Raw genomic sequence first — 23,209 nt, forward strand, 5'->3', positions numbered from 1 at the left:
AGTGCTGATGTATTTGATCGTGGGAGATCAAGAGTTCAGAAGTCTGATTGCTTGGGGGAAGAAGCTATCATGGAGTCGGCTGGTGCGGGTCCTGATGCTGCGATACCGCCTACCTGATGGTAGCAGTGAGAACAGCCCATGGCTCGGGTGGCTGGAGTCTCTGATGATCCTCCGAGCTTTTTTCACACACCGCCTTGTATATATTTCCTGGAGGGAGGGAAGCTCACCTCCAATGATGTCTCTGGCAGTTCGCACCACCCTTTGCAGTGCTTTGCGGTTGTGGGCGGTGCTATTGCCGTACCAGGCGGAGATACAGCCAGTCAGGATGCTCTCTACAGTGCAGGTGTAGAACCGTGTGAGGATGTGGCGGTTCATTCCAAACTTCCTCAGCCGTCTCAGGAAGAAGAGGCGCTGATGAGCCTTCTTCACAACGACTTCAGTGTGGATGGACCATGTGAGTTCCACAGTGATGTGGACACCCAGGAACTTGAAGCTGCTGACTCTCTCCACTGGTGCTCCATTGATGGTGATGGGACTGTGTTCTCTGTCTTTTCTTCTGAAGTCCACCACAAGCTCCTTTGTCTTACTGACGTTGAGGGAGAGGTTGTGCTCCTGACACCAGTGTGTCAGAGTGTGCACCTCCTCTCTGTAGGCTGTTTCATCATTGTCAGTGATCAGACCTACCACCGTCGTGTCATCAGCAAACTTAATGATGGCATTAGAGCTATGTGTTGCCACACAGTCATGTGTGTACAGAGAATACAGGTGGAACAAGTTAGAACATTTTGATTAAAGATTACCAACACAGCTAGTTACTATCTATCTATAGACTTGGTTTAGGATTTTTCTTTTTTTTTTTTTTTTTTTAAACTCAACTCCTACAGCTTTCAAGCTACATCCACTAAAGTTGGCACAGACCATCAGACTGTTGTAACTTTGTGTGCTATATCTTTTCTAACTAATTGGAATTACGGTTTTCCCATAGCAGACCTTCAAATTGGCCAAAAATCCCATACTAGACTTCCATTGATGTAATGTTCAATCTTCATCCATCTATCCGTTTACCTGACATTTTATCTGACTAGGTGCTGTGAAACTTAAAACTTGTAAAACTATTTAAAGGGAAAATTCTCTCATCATTTACTCACCCTCATCCCAGATGAAGTACCATTAAATGAAGATTTTTAGAAGAATATTTCAGCAGTCTTCTGAAGCAATCTAATCAGTTTTGGGTGAGAAACAGATCAATATTTAAGCCCTTTTTTACTATAAATTCTCCTCCCAGCCCAGTAGGGGGCGATATGCATGAAGAATGCAAATCACCAAAAAACAAAAGAAAGTGAAAGTGGAGATTTAGAGAAGAAAAAGGGCTTAAATATTGATCTGTTTCTCACCCACATCTATCATATCACTTCTGAAGACATGGATTAAACCACTGGAGTCGTGTGGATTACTTTTATGTTGCTTTTATGTGCTTTTTGGAGCTTCAATGTTCTGGTCACCATTCACTTCCATTGTATGGACCTACAGAGCTGAAATATTCTTCTAAAAATCTTCATTTGAACTGTTCGTTTAATCAGAGATGTCCAAACCAGGGCCTGCGGGTGAAAGTTAGCCATGCTGTGTATGACGAGGGGTGGGGGGATGCCACTGACACCGCTCTTCACTGCATTAATTTAGCAGATTGCAGAGAAATGTTTTTTAATATTATAAAATCATAAGGAGGGGAACCAGGGCAACGTTGATATTTTAATATAATACAGTTTGATGTAATGCAAGATTTACTTTGGGCCCACGGCCCTCAATCTAGTTCGAATTTTGGCCCTTTGTAGGAAAACGTTTTAAGCTTTCAGGCTATAAGCTTTGTCACCATCACAGTTCACCTTGACAAACTTTACCCATCTAGCTTTCACTGGAATAGTGTGCGCTGATAAATCGTTCACAATAAGACGAGGAACGTGTATGAACATGCAAAAAAGAAAAACAGTCAATTTTGATTTCATGTTGATTTTAGTGTAGAAACGTTATGAATTAAAAAGGTAAAACGTGAATTATTGAGTACTTGGACTTCTTTGGGATGTTTTCAGTTCAGTCATGACAGAGAGAGACAATCGAGTAAATGCAGTTTGTTTTATTCCTCAAGAGAGAAGCTCACAGAAGGAAAAAAACATTACAAATAAACCTGATCAAGAGAAACTAAACTACTTTGAGCTGTTTTAGTTGAGACCTTTAAAAGTGATCAGTGCCATTATATGGACAGATACTGGTGTTCAGTGGAGACTCAATCACTGCAGCGATTCATTCAATTATCTGCAGCTCTGCAGTTCTCATCTCACCTACAATCCTCTCAGAAGAGTATAAGACCGGACGAGCCCAATCTTATAGCGACAGAGGCATGAACTCATGACGGATACCTGTGTGTGTGTGTGTTACGGTGCCATCCAAAAGGGCATTGGCTGCTGCTGTTGTGTTTGTGTTTTGTGGCGAGGGGGAAGGGAAGGTGACGGGCAGCGATACGTCCCAAGCATCCAGCCCACGGACGAGCCGCCTACGCCCGTGTTACCTGCCCCACCTACTCTTGAGGGACCGTGATCATCCTCATCATCGGAGGAGTCCCCCGAATACGCCACCAGCCCCATCTTCACGCGCTTCACCTGCGGCTCTGATGGAGAGACGAGAAAGAAACGAGAGACACAGAGAGAGAAAAACCACACAACCACACGGGTATTGAAGGAATGTTGACAGAGAGAAACAAGAGAGTTAATCAAACATCAATGGTGTGCGATGAATGACAACCAGATGTCATTGGGTGGTCAATGGGGGGGGGTGATGTTAAAACCATCCAATCAGGAGGCAGAACAGGAGAGTCGCCCCGCCCCCGCAGATCCAGCATCCCCCCGAGGGAACATGAAAGAGAGAGAAAAAAAACAGAGAAAGAGAGAGAACACAAAACACAAGAGAGAGAGCCGTTAGTGTGACAGTTAAATGACAGGACAGACGTACGGTCAATCTGATGATGTCATCAGAGAGGGATGACGGCAGGCTGATGACATCAGCCACTCAGGGGGAGAAGCATTCTCATTTTGACTGTTAACTAACGACCGGCAGAGAAGCTCAACTGGACGTCAAGACTTCATTTACAGCTGCAGCATGTTATTTCCACGGCACTAGCCGGCATGTTAATGGAGTGAGTTTGGGGCGGGGCTACCTGTTTGTCCAACCAATGGCAGATGATGGGCAGGGCAGAAGGGTTGGTACAGAAACAACAATAATTTGGTACTGCTAGTGGTGCAGAAATGACACACTGCAGCTTTAAATGAACACCATTTAAAGTGTCCAGTGATGATTCATATATGCATGCACAATGCAATTAACATGATTTGTAACGAAGGGGTCGTCATCACGGCGTGTGCGTGTTCACAGACTAGGGCCGTCTGTCTGTGGTCAAGGTCTGGTCTGTGGAGGTTTGTGTCTTACCCAGGGAGTTTGGTGCTGGTTTTCTCTCGTCTGGTTTCTGCGTTCTCACTCCGTTCACTGGCGCTGGTACACTCGGAGGCGGCGGCATCAACGGTCTACTGCACAGATCAACAACATCAAGACTGTCAAGTCAAACACTGCACTCATGTTTTCAGTATGGACAGAATGCAATATCAGCTAGGCGGTTAATCTGCAGATATTTGGTGATTTTTAAAGTTTCAAAACGTACTGATGGATTTGACCATGTTTAAATCCTCAGCTCAGCTTCTGTTTTAAAAGAATTTCCACGTTATTTCTTTATTCAGAGGCCAAAAAGTGGCAAAGTTGTTCATGCAAGTTCAAAGGAGCAGTTTGGCACTTTTTGGCCTCTGAATAAAGATGTGAACATCCTCTGAAGATTTTTTCAAAAGATAGTGTGTGTGTAGGAATGGGACAATATGGTTCTCACGATTCGGTTTGATATATGATATATATTCAATATTATCTCGATTCGATAACACTTAAAGTATGTTTGCGCAAAATGCACATTATAATTCCTCATCTAAATAAAGTTATTTAATACACAATATAAATCTTCAAAGTTTAAATAATAAGAGTTTCTCTATCAGAAAAGATCACAAACATATATGCCTTCAAAAATAGTGAGATGCATTCAGGCTGATCGGGTGCAGAACAAACAATAGAACTGAACCTGTCCTGAAAGTGTAGATTTGTATTTTTGTAATAATTTGTTTGTCGTGATTATTATAATCACATTTTAATTAGGGCTGGGAATCGATTACATTTTAACTAATTAAATCGCACAATTTTCTGTAATTAATCGCATACGCCCAATTCCCACTACTTAGTCGGTCCTTGTGGTGGTGCGGTTACTCGCCTCAATCCGGGTGGTGGAGGACAAGTCTCAGTTGCCTCTGCTTCTGAGACCGTCAATCCGTGCATCTTATCACGTGACTCATTGTGCATGACACCGCGGAGACTCACAGCATGTGGAGGCTCATGCTACTCTCCACGATCCACGCACAACTTACCACACGCCCCATTGAGAGCGAGAACCACTAATCACGACCATGAGGAGGTTACTCCATGTGACTCTACTTTGAATTTAATGCACGAGTCATGCGGACTACTTTAATGGTGCTTTTATGCTTCTTTAGTGTCATATTGGAGCTTCAGTGTAACAATCATAACACACAATAATACTAGAAAACGTGCTAATAATCAAAAGAGCGATGACTTCACTTCTGGGGACGTGAACTTGAATGATTTTTCTGGATCTTTGAGAACTATTGGGACAGGACAATTTAGAAATGAACTCTGGCGCCATCTAAAGGACTGTTGTTGAAATTCTAGATCAATTGAGTAACAGAACCTTTTTTTCCATGACCATTAAATTAATGTTGACATTAGATAATATACATTTTTGGAGCGCGAATATTAATATAATATTGTGAGGAAAAATACTGCAATACTTTAACATATCAATTTTTTTCCCCACCTCTGTAATATGCATATCGGAGTGACTATTTGCACTAGATGTGAATACCACCTGTCATACAGCGCCGCTATATGCACTCCAATAGTCTGATGGAAACACAGAAATTGTAAACAAACTGCTCCCCACGTGTCACTGCAGTGGCGTATTGTGTAAAGACGTTGTGGATGTGCTTTTTTTCGTGTGGACGACCCGGATTCGATTCCACCTTTTGTCCCACTTTTTCCCATCCTGTTTCATGTCTCCACTCTTAATATATCCTTTAATACTACTTATTAATAATAAATAAAAATGCCTGGGTATCTCAGCGAGTATTGACACTGGCTACCACCCTGGAGTCGCGAGTTCGAATCCAGAGTGTGCTGAGTGACTCCAGCCAGGTCTCCTAAGCAACCAAATTGGCCCGGTTGCTAGGGAGTGTAGAGTCACATGGGGTAACCTCCTCGTGGTCACTATAATGTGGTTCTCGCTCTCAGTGGGGCGTGTGGTGAGTTGTGCGTGGATGCCGTGGAGAATAGCGTGAAGCCTCCACACGCACTACATCTCCACGGTAACGCGCTCAACAAGTCACGTGATAAGATGTGCGGATTGACGGTCTCAGACGCGGAGGCAACTGAGATTCATCCTCCGCCACCCGGATTGAGGCGAGTCACTACGCCACCACGAGGACTTAGAGCGCATTGGGAATTGGGCATTCTAAATTGGGGAGAAATTTTATTTTATTTTTTTTTTTACATTTTGTGGTTACTATGATTTTACTAGAAAAACACCATGGTGATACTATGGTTTCTGTAGTAAAACCATTGTTAACTTTTGAAAGGTAAGGGGTTGGTGTAGGGTGTCTGTGGGACTCTAACACAATTAACGTACTGCAGTGATGCCACTATACTGTATGTTAGTATTTAATTAAGGGTGCAAATATTATCTGCCATTATTTGGATGTGCGGACATCTCAGCTGTTTTATCAAATATTTTTCAGTGAATTTTGAGCAAATATTATGTAGAAATCTTATTTGTTGTCATGAAATGTTCCTATGTCATGTGTACTAATGTATCAGTCCCTCTTGTTATAATTAACGCACATTCAACCACTTTCGCATTATTTGCAGTACCTTGGAATTTTGTGCAATTTTTGTGCATTTACCATGAACCTGAAGTAATCCGTATCCGATCGCTTCTCTCTATGTTTGACTGCAGCAGAACAAATGCTCCAGTAAAGTTAATGAAACAAGTTTTCCAATATTCATGAATTTTTTTGTATTTCACTATGACATTGCTTCCAAGTTCCCTAAATATGTGTGCTGTCACTTTCTCCTTTCTTTAAAAATATTCTTCATATAATGATTCAGAACGGCCTTTCATTACCTCAGTCATAGCATCGCACAAGCGCTTGCAACAGTTTCCGCTGCCCTTTTTGCACAGATTTTCTGTTTAAATAGACGGGACAAATTAAAACTACCATCTATAAATCCTCTATTTTGCAAAAGAGTACTGATACTTGGATTCGTAGACCAGTGTTTTACTAGTACACAGATTTATTCGTCATTCAAAAGTGGATTGCGCAATCAACCATGTCTCCAATATAAAATGTCTTTACTGCAAACTACATTTTAAAAAAAAGTTTGGAAAATGTTTATTATAATTGTTGTTATTACTCCATATTATTTTCATGTTTATTTGAACATGTTGTATCCCCTTTATTATTGAACCTTAGGTCATGTAGGTCAACTATTTTACATTTTTAAACCTTAAAGGTTTACTTGATTTTCAGCTCTTAAGTAAATTCTATTTAGGGGTCCATGCACCGAAGTAGCCCATCTGACCCTAGGTGGCGCTAAAAGCACTTTTACGTTTTGGCTCATATCTTCGCAACCGTAAGGGCTAGAATCAAACAAAACATATATCTCCGATTTTATTTCCGCCCGAAAAATTTTCTGCCATTTTTAATTTTCTGAAAAACCTTTTTTTGCGAACTCCTCCAAGGCCGTTTGTCCGATATGCTCGAAATTTTGCACGTATCATTTAGGTTTTTTTTTTTTTTTTGATTTGTCAAATAGTTGCAAAGATATAACCTAATTAATTATTTGGGTGTTGCCCTAATTTACTCAATGGCCTATATCTTCTGAACGCAAAGTCCACAATTTACGAAACTCAGCATACATTCATACTAAAACATTTTGAGGATGCATGCAAAGTTTCGTCCAATTTCACCCATAGGGGGTGCTACAACAAAAAATTCCTTATAACTCCGCAACCGTTTGAGTGAAAACGTTTAAATTGTGCATGCATCATCTTTGGGTCACATGTTAACATATACTTACAAAAACTATTTGACAAACAAAAATGGCCGCCAGCAGCCAAACAAATTTCAGCAGCAAATAACTTATGTTGTAAATGGCCGATCATTATGAAATTTATGGTGCACTTACAGGTCGCCAAAATTAATTTGGTGAGAATTGGCCACAAGGTGGCGCTATAATTAGCTAATTTGCATTTTTGTATTTAACTTCTGAACCACACGAGCTACAGTAAAGAATTATTTTTCTTCTGAATCCATCAGTGCCCCCAAATCATTTGGTCATGTTCTGGCCATACTTTTTGCCGATTGCGGATATATTTTAATGTGTATTTATATATTTGCTGCATATTCAGTTATAATGCACTACAGTATTTACATTCAATTGTAGTTCTACACCTGTTACACAAGAATACTGTGATTATTTGTGAGTATTCACAGCAAAACAACACAAAAAAATGACCGCCGCTAATTCAGTCATTTTGGGCTGCAATAATCAGAAAATAAATGAGAAGTGATGTGTAAATCAGTCACAATGCTCTGTGGATATTGAAAGTGAAGCAGTAGTTTTTCATCACAGAGTAGTGCTGATGTTTGAGTGTTAAAGTGACTGACCTGTCGCTCTCTCTCACAGGTACAGAGGAACCAGCAGACGGGGATCCTGACGCCTCAGAACTGCCCACAGATGAGCCTGCACCTAAATTAGTCATATGAATGGGTCCATGCTATGAGCAGAAAAACATAACAGCATTAACACACACCCTCATTTACAATCACACACACACACACACACACTAAATGCAGCTCACAGCTTCTATCTGTCACAATCTTAAATTCTTAAAATGTTGAAACGGAAAAAAAAAAGATAATATTGTTTGCAAAACATTAATTTAACAATAAAGACCTAAATTTGTCTTCAACATTTCATTTGTCATCATTCATAACAAACAGCAGCGTCAAACACTCTCAGGTCCTCATGACGACTCATCGCTGACCTGGACACCTGCATGACTGACAGATCAGCACAACGGTCGCCATGGAAACAGGACCGTGACATCAGACGCCCATCTCTGCGAGTAAAATCAGACAGTCATTAGTGTGACGACAGGTGTGTGAGAGCTCACCTGATATCCCAGAAGGCCGCTGTCCGTCTCGTCCGGCACCTCCTCAGTGAAGCGCCGTTTCTGTGGAGGGTTGGGTGGAGCCACGGGGGGCGTGGCTTTGGGCGGAGCCGGTGCACCAGGGTGGAACGGAGCGGGTGGGAGGGTCTAGAGCGAGAAAGGCGAACTTGTGAAGAGAAACGTAATGAACAGGTGTGTGTGTGTGTGTAACCTGGTGCTGACCTGTGCTGGTATGTTTGCTGCTGGAGCAGGTGTGACGGGGTACTGGGCATTTGGAGGTGGCACAGGGACAGGCGCTGCAGGTGGCACTGGATACTGAAGTGGGACGGGCTGTGGGGGGGGCACAGGAGTGGGGTAAGTGGGCTGGAAGCCTACAGGAGGGTAATATGGGGGCTGGGGGGGCAGTCTGTTCACAGGAGGGGGCTGAATAAAACCTTTTGAGGGAGAGAGAGAGAATTACGATGAGTGTGAATTATCACTGTGAAAGACTTCCCAGAGATTTATATTTGTGTGGCACAGCAAACCGACACACAAGCATTTGTGTCATGTGTATGAAACACATTCAGATGTTAAACTGTTGATATATAATGTGATATATAAAGCCATTGCTGACTAAAAGGAAACAGTATATGTAGTATTATTACTAACAGAACACCTCTACTATTATCATTATACACGGATATGTTCCTATAAGGGCTGTCAATCGATTACATTTTTGAATCAAATTAATTACAGGATATGCCGATTAATTAATCAAATTAATTGCATGTCTAAATATTTTCTGAGAGAGCCGCTCGAATAACAATAATTCAATATATAATGATTTAATAATTATAAAGAGTTATATATAAATTATTATAAATACATATTATAAACATAATAATTAATATAATTAAAATGCATTACATTATTGTGGCAGACAAGAAATGACAAATCGAAAAAAAAATGTATAACTTAAAATTAAATACAAATAATAGGGAATAGGGCTGGGTAAAAATATAGATTTCCTGATTAATCACGATCTCGATATCTATTCTTAAAATCCCCAAATTGATCTTTTAATATGTGACTTTCAGCAGTGAGATCTTTTCACCGTGTGTTGACAGTAAAAGTTTGTTTTGTGTCGTTCTGCGTAATGTGTGTCTAAAGACGAGATTAACACATTTATCATTGAATAATGTCTTTTAATATCGTTTATGTTCTCTACAGTCAGCTGTTGATTAAAAACAACAAATAGAAACATTAAATGAAAGAGGCCGTGTGACTTCATTCTCATTAATATGCGCTCAACCACCAAAACAAACACTGAACTGCCGGTTTTCTTAAAGAGACAGTACCATTTTAGCACGAGTTCTACATATTAATGTAAACACCAGTAAATAGCAGAAATTATGCATATAAAAAATAAACATGTGGGCCTAGCAATAAAAAGATGATGAAAAACTAACGATAAAATATTTTTAACCAAGTTAAAATGGTCCCCTGTTTAATTAACAGCATTAATCTGTTCAAATTACAAGTTTCACCGCTTTTATGGCCTGGTTTTATTGTTGTTGATATAAACATCATATTCCGCAATTTCATCTTTTCATTTTGTACATCAGGGATATTACAATATTTACGATAATGTTAAATGATATTTAGTCTTTGGTACACATCTTTGGTTTTGTGTCGATGAAGAGGTACTTGAGCTTTACTGATGGTGCTGTCGGGATATTTACGGAAAAACAGGTTGGGAAACAGTGAGTTAGACAATGCAAAAAGTGGTTTCAGAAGTCAATATATATAGTTTATTTCCATATTATTGAACATAAGTCTATCAATGGCCTTCAGTTCACAGCGATCTATTTTGAAACTGAATTCATCAATCTGTCTGAGATTTATTATAAGATCTTTTCTAAGGACCCGTCAGTGTACACATGCATCAGACGGACACTTCTGAAGCGTCTCACTTTAGATGCATCGAGTTTTTAGGTCGCTGCGGGGAGATAATATGCGAATATGCTGTTTTCAGCCGTCTGTGAGCGGTTCACCTGCATTATGAAGATAAAATGCTGCAGGTGCATCCGTTCGCACAATTCCAAACATTTGATGCCGCTTAAAGTTATTATACAAAAACACGATCAGTCAAAATAAAAGCTCCAGGCGAAGTAAATACAACAGAAATATAATACTGTTGTATAAAACAAATCCACAAAATAATAACAATTCAGTATCATATTACAATAATAAACTTGGTTAGACAATAATAAATAATATTCATCAAGTTTCATTTACAAATAATGTTTTGTAAAAATATATGTAGGTAAAAAATAGCATTTTTATTACTGAATTGATGCATTATCTTTAACTAGATTTTATTAAACGTTTTGAATGTACTTGGCTACAATGGATGTTAAAAATAATTTTATATAAGTTTATAATCACTTATGTAATTTCCCCCAGTTGTACAAAAGGGGGCCCCCAGCTGGACGGTTGCTCGGGGCCTCAGAAATGGTAGCCCCGCCCCTGGGATAGTCCTTATTACAGTCCAGGGATGTAATTAATTGCATTCATTTTTTTAATGCTTAAATGCTTTATCGAATTAATTGCACTGAATTAACATGTTAAATCGACAGCCCAAATTACTACATCATGCTAACACATTTTCTTTTCATTGTTCCACTGCAGAGAACAACATATCTGGTAAATGATAGCAGTGGGTTTTATTCTGAATTAAAGTGAGGGAAATCTGTATACTCCGGTGGGTTGAATTTTAATTTAAAGCATGTCAGCTTTTTGCAAAATGTGTATGACACATGTGTGTTTTACCCTGTGTAGGCATCACACTGCTCATCTGATTTAGGAAACGAGAATACTCAGCATGAACCTGCCAGACAACAAACACATGCATTACATCACTACATTCAGTACAACTAGAGACAGACAGACAGACAGATGAACTCACAGTCTGCAGCAGGTTTTCACACAGGGTTTTTGCTGCAGTAAGTCCTTCTGATTTCGGGTGACTAGAAGAAAAGAGAGACTCATAAACCCTCCCGAGTAATTGTTTGATGTTCAGCAGGTGAGATCATTTTTAAAGTTACTCTATGTGATGTTTACACACACCTGATGTAGATGTACATGGGCTCAAAGGCCTCTCGTCCAGACGCGGGCTCCAGACAGCCGGATCCTTTACCTCGCAGAAAGACTTTGGCTCCAGTTTCTGCCTGAATGTGTTGCAGGTACGAGCAGTTCGGCCCCTCGACATGCTCCTTCACACAGAAGCCCTGAACCGCCTGATCCAAACCCACAAACAGCTTATCCTGAACGTAATGCATCTGACACACACAGACAGAGACATTAGGGTTTCAGTGGTGAGTCTACAACCTGTTTTATACATGTTGTGTCTGCAGTAGAGAAATTACACATTTTTACATTTACATGTATGCATTTGGCAGATGCTTTTATCTAAAGTACAGTGTACAGTACACTTATAGCAGGGACAATCCCCCCTGGAGCAACCATGAGTTAATTACCTTGCTCAAGGACACAATGGTGGTGTCAGTGGGGATCAAACCGGCAAACTTCACATGTTTACACATATTTATATGATGCTCATATGAGCAGGTTTCAGTGTTTACACTCAACACATCAGCAATAGAGTTTCAGCACAGAGCATTTTATGTTCTTATTATCCTGTTGAATGCAGACAGGGGTAGGCAATATACCGGTTAAATCAATGTGTCAACCAGTAGGAGTTTTCAAGAATTATTAATTTAAAAAATATTCCAAGTTCAACACAAGTTGAGTTCAATCAGCAGCATTTGTGTCATAATGTTGATTACCACAAAAATTAATTTCGACTCGTCCCTCCTTTTCTTTAGTGAGACACTTACAATGGAAGTCAATAGGGCCACATTGTGCTTTTTTGAAGAAAAGGAGGAAGGAGTCGAAATAAAAAACAAATTTAAAAATCCCCCTTTTTCTCCCCAATTTGGAATGCCCAATTCCCAATGTGCTCTAAGTCCTCGTGGTGGCGTAGTGACTCAATCCGGGTGGCGGACGAATCTCAGTTGCCTCCGCGTCTGAGACCGTCAATCCGCGCATCTTATCACGTGACTTGTTGAGCGCGTTACAGTGGAGACCTAGCACGTGTGGAGGCTTCACGCTATTCTCCGCAGCATCCACGCTCAACTCAGCATGTGCCCCACCGAGAGCGAGAGCCACATTATAGCGACCACGAGGAGGTTACCCCATGTGACTCTACCCTCCCTAGCAACCGGGCCAATTTGGTTGCTTAGGAGACCTGACTGGAGTCACTCAGCACGCCCTGGATTCAAACTCACGACTCCAGGGGTGATAGTCAGCGTCAATACTCGCTGAGATACCCAGGCCCCTGAAATTATTTTTTGTGGTAATCAACATTATGTCACAAATGCTGTCGATTGAGCTTAACTTGTTTTGAACCCGGAATATTCCTTTAATGCTGTAAAACAAAAACTTCATTCATATCCCACAAAGTTGATGATCTCTGTGATTTACGGTGACTGACAACCAGACACTTTAAGGGCACAAAACAAAAATGAGTAAATCAGTAAAAATACAGGGAAGCTTCAGCCCCTTTGATGTTTAGACACGTATTGGTGCATTCCAGAGATTTGCAGATGTTCATTTCTGAAATCTAAAAACGTCATATAGGTACTGCAGTAACTGAAGAGCTGCATGTCGCTTGGTCACTTTTGAACTCTCAAAAATCAAGATTTTGACATTATTGTTTTCATGTGAATAAATGAAGGTACATTTCTAGTTTCGACATTATTTGTACGTCAGATCTTTGTTTTGTTGCAACAGAAAAACGAGCTTCATACCATGTGAGACATTTCGTTTTCGAAGGGGTCAAATTTAAGAACGGAGCCACATTGAGAGCTCCATATCTCTTGGATTTAACCATATAGGACTTTAAAAATGAAGACACAAAAAGAAAAGTTTGTTCTGAACCAGAATCTAAAAGGAAGTTAAGATATTTTTAATACTTCTGGAGTTATAAACACTCGAACTTTAGAAAAACAACACAAAAAAAGTATTTTTCTCCATTTTTGGACTCACACCATTGGCGTATAATACAACAGGAGGTGCTGAAGTCGACTGATTTTAGTAATAGACCGACCTATCTCTGTGGAAAAAGAAAATCATGACACTGACACCCATTTAAAAATCCCAAATCATAGGCAAAAATAGTCATTTTGATTCCCCTCTACAAAACAATGGATTACCAAGTAAACTGATTCATAGCATTTAATATTTAGGCTTTTATCATCATTTGTTTATCTTTCACCAGAATTAAAACTAAATACATTTTGAGCCGGGGATCTCAGATTGAGTCAACATGGAATGACCCTTACATTGCCCAGCCCTCGAGGGAAATATGGCGAAAATACACTTTAAACCTACTGTATTTATCAATGCAATCAACTGCAATATTTAATGAAGCTACATGAAATACTGGAGTGAACTACACACACATTGATTGAATTCAGACATTTGTTGTGCTTGATGCAAATTGCACGCAATGATGTGCACACAAACACTTTCTATTGAGTAAATTTGACTGAATCTAGATGATTTAAGTGGTTTATAACTACACTGTGGGTTGTAAATGTATTATCATTTGAATGTAAATGCAATCCTCCACGTCATGTTATATTGTAATAGTTCTCAATGGCTCATTCACCGAAACCATTTTATAATATATGGCTGTTATCGAAAGAAATCCTTACAAATGCAGTCAGTGTGAAATCTCAGTGTGTGTCTGCTACTGAAACAGGCCCGATGTGGGTGTACTGAGAGCAGTGCACTTACTCCTCCTGTATAGTGTGCTTTATGTGCAGCAGGGGGCAGTGCAGGTGTTGGTGCAGGTGCAGGCTGCTGATACACTGTTACCATCGCTCCACTGTAGGTTGAGTTAGTGGCTGCCTTCACCACACCGTTAGTTATGATCTCCTTTATCCTGTTCACAGCCTCTGCACACACGCACACAGACACACACGCACGCACAGACACAGACAGACGCACAGACACAGACAGACGCACAGACAGAGACACACGCACAGACAGAGACACACGCACAGACAGAGACACACGCACAGACAGAGACACACGCACACACACAGACAGACACACACACAGACAGACACACAGACACACACACAGACAGACAGACAGACACACACACAGACAGACAGACAGACACACACACAGACAGACAGACAGACACACACACAGACAGACAGACACACACACACACACACAGACAGACACACACACAGACAGACACACACACAGACAGACACACACACAGACAGACACAGACACAGACAGACAGACACACACACAGACAGACACACACACAGACAGACAGACAGACACACACACAGACAGACAGACACACACAGACAGACAGACACACAGACAGACAGACAGACAGACACACAGACAGACACACAGACAGACACACAGACACACACACAGACACACAGACAGACACACAGACACACAGACACACACACAGACACACAGACAGACACACAGACAGACACACAGACAGACACACAGACACACAGACAGACAGACACAGTGATGTTAAACACTGACCTCACAACATAAAGAACACAAACAATTATAAAAATATCTGATGTGTCACTTACTGTCCACTAACTCTCTGGTTTGCCCTTGAACATGCAGGTAAAGTGGACGGTCGCTACGGAAACATTTGAAACAAATTTGAATTCATGTTATGATGTCATCACTTGCAAGATGACAGTGCAGACAGATAACACACCTGATAACATTAGTGTAAGTGAACAGAACTGCACATAACACACTCACTATGATGCTGTGAAGGGTTAGGGTTAAGGTTAGGGTTAGACTTCCAAAGACCCTAATTAGAAAAAAAAAGTGCTTGTCGGATGAAAATGACAGACAGCAACAGTTGCTAAGATAGGATTGGTTAGGGTCAGTTGAGCCCAGTGTGTGTTTCTGTCCCTCACCTGGGCAGAGCTTTGGCCTTCTCCTCTGCTGACATGAAGCGCCCTCTGGTGGACACTGCAGCGCCGCTCACTCTGCTGACCTGTGGGGGGCAAGACAGTGAACATCCACCACTCACACATACAGAATATGAACACATGATCGGGTCTGTGTTCTGACCTCATCTTGAGTCTGTCCACGGGTCAGCAGGTTCCGACATGTCAGAGGAACATCATTAATCTCCACCTCTGCTATGACCAGATCATCCTTCACCTTATTACCACCAACACCCGCAGCCTACAGAGACACATTTATTATCCCTTTTAAGTGTTGATCATTCACATCACACTGTCATTCTGTTCTGCACTATTCTCACTGTCTGCAATTATGAGGCAATTATTTCTCAATTCAAATGTATAATTATTTCATCATGCCAGTAAAACACATTAAACTGAGATGAAATAGTAGTGTTTGAATCATTTTTTTACTCATGAATCAGATTTATATTAGCACTGAAGTGGACCCCACAAGTTGGGTTCAATTTTGCATTATTTTCTAATAGTAACTTGAGTGATAAGTTTGAGAATGTCCTAAATATTCAGTATACCTCTCTTATAGGACTAGTTCACTCAAAAATGACAATTCTGCCATCATATTATGGGAGAAAGATTTGAACTTGGTACTGGAGGAGGGAGTGTGGGTTAGGATTCTAAAAAACCTCAAGTCTGCATCTAGAGATGCAAGGGTCTGATGCAATTCAAGATTTGCATCGAGTCTATTGGACCCCCTCTAGATTGTATAGGCTTGGTCTTAAAGACACACCCATCTGCTGGCGATGCCAATCGGAGGATGGAGAAATGGCCCATGTTTTTTGGTGGTGTATTGAGATCCAGGAATTCTGGTGGAAGGTTCAGAGTTTTGTGTGTGACGTGTTGGGCACTCGGGTTTCGTTTTGCCCCAGACACTGTGTTTTGTGTGCTGGGGCGGTCATTGATATAGGAGATAAATACACAACAAATTGGGTGCTGACCAGTGTTTTGACAGGCAGGCAGATTATTTTAAGGGGATGGAATTCAGCTGGAGCGCCCTCAATTCGCGAGTGGTGCGAGGAGATGGGGAGGGTGGCGGCTTTCGAGGAGGTGTCGTGTAGAAGGCTGGGGATCTGGGATACATTCAATGGGAAATGGGGTAGATAGTTGATGTTTTTGGGGGACTCTCGGGGAGGGACTGTGGAGAGAGAGGCATAGTTTTAGATGTGTACGATTATTATATATATATACACTATATTGCCAAAAGTATTCGCTCATCTGCCTTTAGACGCATATGAATTTAAGTGACATCCCATTCTTAATCCATAGGGTTTAATATGACGTCAGCCCACCCTTTGCAGCTATAACAGCTTCAACTCTTCTGGGAAGGCTTTCCACAAGGTTTAGGAGTGTGTTTATGGGAATTTTTGACCATTCTTCCAGAAGCGCATTTGTGAGGTCAGACACTGATGTTGGACGAGAAGGCCTGGCTCGCAGTCTTTGCTCTAATTCATCCCAAAGGTGCTCTATCGGGTTGAGGTCAGGACTCTGTGCAGGCCAGTCAAGTTCTTCCACACCAAACTCGCTCATCCATGTCTTTATGGACCTTGCTTTGTGCACTGGTGCGCAGTCATGTTGGAACAGGAAGGGGCCATCCCCAAACTGTTCCCACAAAGTTTGGAGCATGGAATTGTCCAAAATCTCTTGGTATGCTGAAGCATTCAGAGTTCCTTTCACTGGAACTAAGGGGCCAAGCCCAGCTCCTGAAAAACAACCCCACACCATAATCCCCCCTCCACCAAACTTCACAGTTGGCACAATGCAGTCAGACAAGTACCGTTCTCCTGGCAACTGCCAAACCCAGACTCGTCCATCAGATTGCCAGATGGAGAAGCGTGATTCGTCACTCCAGAGAACGCGTCTCCACTGCTCTAGAGTCCAGTGGCGGCGTGCTTTACACCACTGCATCCGACGCTTTGCATTGCACTTGGTGATGTATGGCTTGGATGCAGCTGCTCGGCCATGGAAACCCATTCCATGAAGCTCTCTACGCACTGTTCTTGAGCTAATCTGAAGGCCACATGAACTTTGGAGGTCTGTAGCGATTGACTCTGCAGAAAGTTGGCAACCTCTGCGCACTATGCGCCTCAGCATCCGCTGACCCCGCTCTGTCATTTTACGTGGCCTACCACTTATGGCTGAGTTGCTGTCATTCCCAGTCGCTTCCACTTTGTTATAATACCACTGACAGGAAGCCTGGGTAGCTCAGTGGTAAAATACGCTGGCTACCACCCCTGGAGTTCGCTAGTTCGAATCCCAGGGCGTACTGAGTGACTCCAGCCAGGTCTCCTAAGCAACCAAATTGGCCGGTTGCTAGGGAGGGTAGAGTCACATGGGGTAAACCTCCTCGTGGTCGCTATAATGTGGTTTGTTCTCGGTGGGGCGCGTGGTGAATTGAGCGTGGTTGCCGCGGTGGATGGCGTGAAGCCTCCACATGCGCTATGTCTCCGTGGCAACGCGCTCAACAAGCCACGTGATAAGATGCGCGGGTTGACTGTCTCAGATGCGGAGGCAACTGAGATTCGTCCTCCGCCACCCGGACTGAAGCGAATCACTATGCGACCACGAGGACTTAGAGCGCATTGGGAATTGGGCATTCCAAATTGGGAGGAAAAAGGGGAAAAATCCCCCCCCCAAAAAATAATACCACTGACAGTTGACTGTGGAATATTTAGTAGCGAGGAAATTTCACGACTGGACTTGTTGCACAGGTGGCATCCTATCACAGTACCACGCTGGAATTCACTGAGCTCCTGAGAGCAGCCCATTCTTTCACAAATGTTTGTAGAAGCAGTCTGCATGCCTAGGTGCTTCATTTTATACACCTGTGGCCATGGAAGTGATTGGAACACCTGAATTCAATTATTTGGATGGGTGAGCGAATACTTTTGGCAATATAGTGTATGTTCGTTGGGGGTCGGGTGGGGTTGTTGATTGGGGAGGGGTAATAGTGGGAGTTAAACGCTGATTCATTCTATATATGTTTTGTTTTTCTTTGTCATTTCTATGAATCAATAAAAATATTAATCTTAAAAAAAATAAAATAATAATAATTCTGCCCCTATCATTTACTCACTCCCATGTTATTTCAAACCCATCTGAATTTCTTTCTTCCATGGAAGACAAAACAACTGTGTGCTGACTCACTTTATCTGCAGGTCCAGCGCTGCTGATCTGAGACGGCTTCAGCTTGCCTTTGGCCACCAGCATGGCGTTGATTTTGGCGGCAACCGCGGCGGCAGCATCCAGAGCTCCTGTGGGAGCAGATCCGTGCTCTCCATCGCCAGCAGACACCGGGCCGGGCTGGTCCCATTTACTGCGACGCCTGAAAGACACACAACAGTGAGGTCACGGCACTCTCATCATGCATCTGAAGTTGATTTGAATGTTTCAGTACACAAACACTGACCAGAGTTCAGGTGTTTTAGGTGTTTTGTCATATATACACACACACACACACACACACACACACACAAGTACACACAAGTACACAGTGGACTGAAATGTCGTGCAAACTACAAACAGGACAAGGAACACACTTTAAACAATGAATAAATGTCAGAACAGTAAACAGAGAGGTGAACATACCCATGGTTAGTGGACCAAACAAAACCAGCCGACTTATGCAACATTTCCTGCACTGGTTTTTTTATGGATCTCCGTAATTATACGATAACATGGTCATATATGTTAAATTGAGCCGAAAGTACTACACATCTCTTATTGGCCGCTAAGAAAAATATTTAAGCAAACACGTGTGGGCTAGTAGATTTTCTTTTTTTTTTTTTTTTTTAGTTTTGTTAGTTGTTCGTAAATCTGTAGTTCTTGTAATAACTGAATCAGATACCAAATGACAAGAGCTCTGTTCACATGTATTTACGTGGTACATGAAAGAATCCTATGGTATCAGCATGGTACTAGAGGTAGACGGTGTATCAGTTTCACCGATTAATCAGTGCCGATAGATGCTTATTGTAACTATCGGTTATTGGCAAAAATCTATGGTGATAGTTGCAATAGTCTTAATCTAGTGAGTGTAGGCTAAAAAAAAGCTTAATTTGAAAAATACTTAAATATAGAGGATAGTTACTGAGTCAAGTCTCCGCCATTTCAAAATAAGTGTATTCCGGGCTTGTTTATAGTTAAAAGTAAACTGCACAATAAACTGCATCTGGGATCATTTTGTAATCTTGTAGCTTCTATTTCAGTGCCCATCATAGTAAGCACAGACTTTTTTAACATTCTATAAATTCTATACTGTAAATCAATTGGCTGATTCATCAGTCATCGGCCTTTTCCACCACCTTAGTTATCGATATCGGCACAATCAACTATCGGTCGATCTCTACACGGTACATGTCCAGAATAACCCCGGCAGCTCCGTGTTTACTTTTTGCTAACGTAGTAAAAACCCAAAAGTGGCACTGCACCACACAGTTATTACCGTTCTATTAAGTATGACAACATATTTTCATTTATGAAATTAATATGGCTGATTCGGTTGTTGTTATGTAATATCCACCATTACTGAGCAGCATTAAACCACACACTCACTGACATGCTGTGTGAACACACACACACACTCACTCACATCACACTCGCATCACACTCTCACACACACTCACACTCACACACCACACCCGCGCGCGCACACACACACACCACACTCGCGCGCACACACACACACACACCACACTCGCGCGCACACACACACACACACCACACTCGCGCGCACACACACACACACACACACACACCACACTCGCGCACACACACACACACACACCACACTCGCGCACACACACACACACCACACTCGCGCACACACATATTGGTGCAGCTATCATTATGAGGACTCTCCATAGACATAATGATTTTTATACTGTACAAACTATAGATTCTATCCCCTAACCCTAACCCTACCCCTAAACACACACACACACACACACACACACACACACACACACACTCACTCACTCACATGTTGGTGCATGCATTTTTACATTTTCAATAAAACATCGTTTAGTATGTTTTTTAAGTGATTTGAATTATGGGGACACTAGAAATGTCCTCATAAACCACATTTATAGCATAATACCCTTGTAATTACCAGTTTATAACCTAAAAAAAGTCCTTGTAAACCACTTAAACCTGCCCACACACTCACACACACACAAACACACACACATTCACACACTCACAAACACAAACACACACACATTCACACACTCACACACACACAAATACAGTGGCATGCAAAAGTTTGGGCACCCCTGATCAAAACTTCTGTTGCTGTGAATATCTAAGTGAGCAAAAGATGGCCTGATTTCCAAAAGGCTTAAAGTTAAAGATTTCTTTAATATTTTAAGCAATTTTACTTTTTTATATCCATCTTTTACAGTTTCAAAATAACAAAAAAGGAAAAGGGCCTGAAGCAGAAGTTTGGGCACCTGCATGGTCAGTATTTAATAACACCCCCTGGCGAGTATCACAGCTTGTAAATGTTTTTCGTGACCAGCTAAGTGTCTTTCAATTCTTGTTTGGGGGATTTTCGCCCATTCTTCTTTGCAAAAGGCTTCTAGTTCTGTGAGATTCTTGGGCCGTCTTGCATGCACTGCTCTTTTGAGGTCTATCCACAGATTTTTAATGATGTTTAGGTCGGGGGACTGTGAGGGTCATGGCAAAACCTTCAGCTTGCACCTCTTGAGGTCGTCCATTGTGGATTTTGAGGTGTGTTTAGGATCATTATGCTGTTGTAGAAGCAATCCTCTTTTCATCTTCAGCTTTTTTACAGATGGTGTGATGTTTGCTTCCAGAATTTGCTGGTATTTAATTTAATCCATTCTTTCCTCTGCCAGTGAAATGTTCCCCTGTGCCACTGGCATCAACACAAGCCCAAAGCATGATCGATCCACCCCCGTGCTTAACAGTTGGAGAGGTGTTATTTTCATGAACTTCTGCACCCTTTATTCTCCAAGCATACCTTTGCTCATTGCGGCCAAAAAGTTCTATTTTATCTTCATCAGTCCGCAGGACTTGTTTCCAAAATGCATCAGGCTTGTTTAGATGTTCATTTACAAACTTCTGATGCTGAAATTTGTGGTGAGGATGCAGGAAAGGTTTTCTTCTCATGACTCTTCCATGAAGGTCATATCTGTGCAGGTGTCACAGTGCATCACTACTCCAGAGTCTGCTAAATCTTCCTGAAGGTCTTTTGCAGTCAAACAGGGGTTTTGATTTGCCTTTCTAGCAATCCTACGAGGAGTTCTCTCGAAGTTTTCTTGGTCTTCCGGACCTCAACTTGACCTCCACCGTTCCTGTTAACTGCCATTTCTTAATTACATTATGAACTGAGGAAACAGCTACCTGAAAACACTTTGCTATCTTCTTATAGCCTTCTCTTGCTTTATGGGCATCAATTATTTTAATTTTCAGAGTGCTAGGCAGCTGCTTAGAGGAGCCCATGGCTGCTGATTGTTGGGACAAGGTTTGAGGAGTCAGAGTATGCATAAAGCTTTAAAATTTGCATCACCTGGCCTTTCCAAAGGATGATTGTGAACAAGCCATAGCCCTAACAAGCTAATTAAGGTCTGAGACTTTGGTAAAAGTTATCTGAGAGCTCAAATCTCTTCGGGTGCCCAAACTTTTATATGGTGCTCCTTTCCTTTTTTTTCACTCTAAAATTTTACTAAATAAAAATAATACACTAATATTGCTTAAAATGTTGAAAAGAATGTTTCATCTTTAACTTTATGCCTTTTGGAGATCAGTTCATCTTCTGCTCACTTAACTATTCACAGCAACAGAAATGTTGACCAGGGGTGCCCAAACATTTGCATGTCACTGTATATATACACACATACACACTCACACACACATACATATACATACACACTCACACACACACACTCACAGACATATAGACATACACATACATACACTCACATACACACACACACACATACAAACAAATACACACTCACATACATATACATTCACATAAATATACATACACACATTCGCATACATATACATACACACTCACACACACATATATACACACTCACACACACACACACTCGCATACATATACACACACACAAACACACATATACACACACACATATATACACACACAATCACACACACATATACACATACACTCTCTCTCTCACACACACACACACACATACAAACAAGTACACACACACATACAAACAAATACACACTCACATAAATATACATACATACATTCGCATACATATACATACACACTCTCTCTCACACACACACACACACACACAAACACACTCACACACACACACATACATACATATATACAAACAAACAAACAAATACACATTCACATACATACACACACACTTACCCGCTCGTGTGTGTGACACTGAATGACATCAGATGAGTTTTGAGATTCTAATTCTGATGAAATTCCAACTGAACCGAATCACTCGAGCATATACACAAGCCAGCGGAAACACCCGAGACAACGTCACTTCCGCTCCAGTAGCGCATGCGCCCCATCATCAGCCTATAAACTGTAGATTAAATATCTTTTAATATTATTATTATTGAAACAGCAAACATGGTAAACATGTTCAAATATAATACAAACATTACAAAAACATTTTTTAAAAGCGGTTTTAAAAGACAAAAATTATTCATTTGTTAACTAGTAAACAAATCTTTCTGCTTTACTATTTTTGCA

The 23,209-nt window shown here is 41.3% G+C and overlaps 1 protein-coding gene across 1 annotated transcript; it reads right to left on the reverse strand.

Moving 5' to 3' along the window:
- Positions 1–842: 842 nt before the first annotated feature.
- LOC127453128 (KH homology domain-containing protein 4-like) lies at positions 843–23,001 on the reverse strand. The gene is made up of 14 exons (XM_051719304.1): positions 22,871–23,001; positions 18,631–18,808; positions 15,575–15,691; positions 15,418–15,497; positions 15,076–15,128; positions 14,231–14,391; positions 11,498–11,709; positions 11,337–11,397; positions 11,201–11,258; positions 8,612–8,823; positions 8,393–8,536; positions 7,884–7,993; positions 3,478–3,575; positions 843–2,662 (listed from the first exon to the last, which is right to left on the reverse strand). The coding sequence occupies exons 1-14, from the start codon at positions 22,897–22,899 to the stop codon at positions 2,430–2,432; spliced, it is 1,746 nt and encodes a 581-aa protein (XP_051575264.1). The 5' UTR covers positions 22,900–23,001; the 3' UTR covers positions 843–2,429.
- Positions 23,002–23,209: the final 208 nt, after the last annotated feature.

This window comes from Myxocyprinus asiaticus, chromosome 15 (genome assembly GCF_019703515.2).
Source record: "Myxocyprinus asiaticus isolate MX2 ecotype Aquarium Trade chromosome 15, UBuf_Myxa_2, whole genome shotgun sequence".
Taxonomy (NCBI): Eukaryota; Metazoa; Chordata; class Actinopteri; order Cypriniformes; family Catostomidae; genus Myxocyprinus; species Myxocyprinus asiaticus.

What these genes read in the sequence shown, in the direction of transcription:
- LOC127453128 (XM_051719304.1), bottom strand. Translation starts at nt 22,899, where the DNA reads ATGTCATTCAGTGTCACACACACGAGCGG. An exon ending in GTGGACAGACTCAAGATGAG is followed by an intron (nt 15,498 to 15,574) that starts GTCAGAACACAG and finishes TGCCCCCCACAG; the next exon opens with GTCAGCAGAGTGAGCGGCGC. An exon ending in CAGCAAACATACCAGCACAG is followed by an intron (nt 8,537 to 8,611) that starts GTCAGCACCAGG and finishes TTCTCGCTCTAG; the next exon opens with ACCCTCCCACCCGCTCCGTT.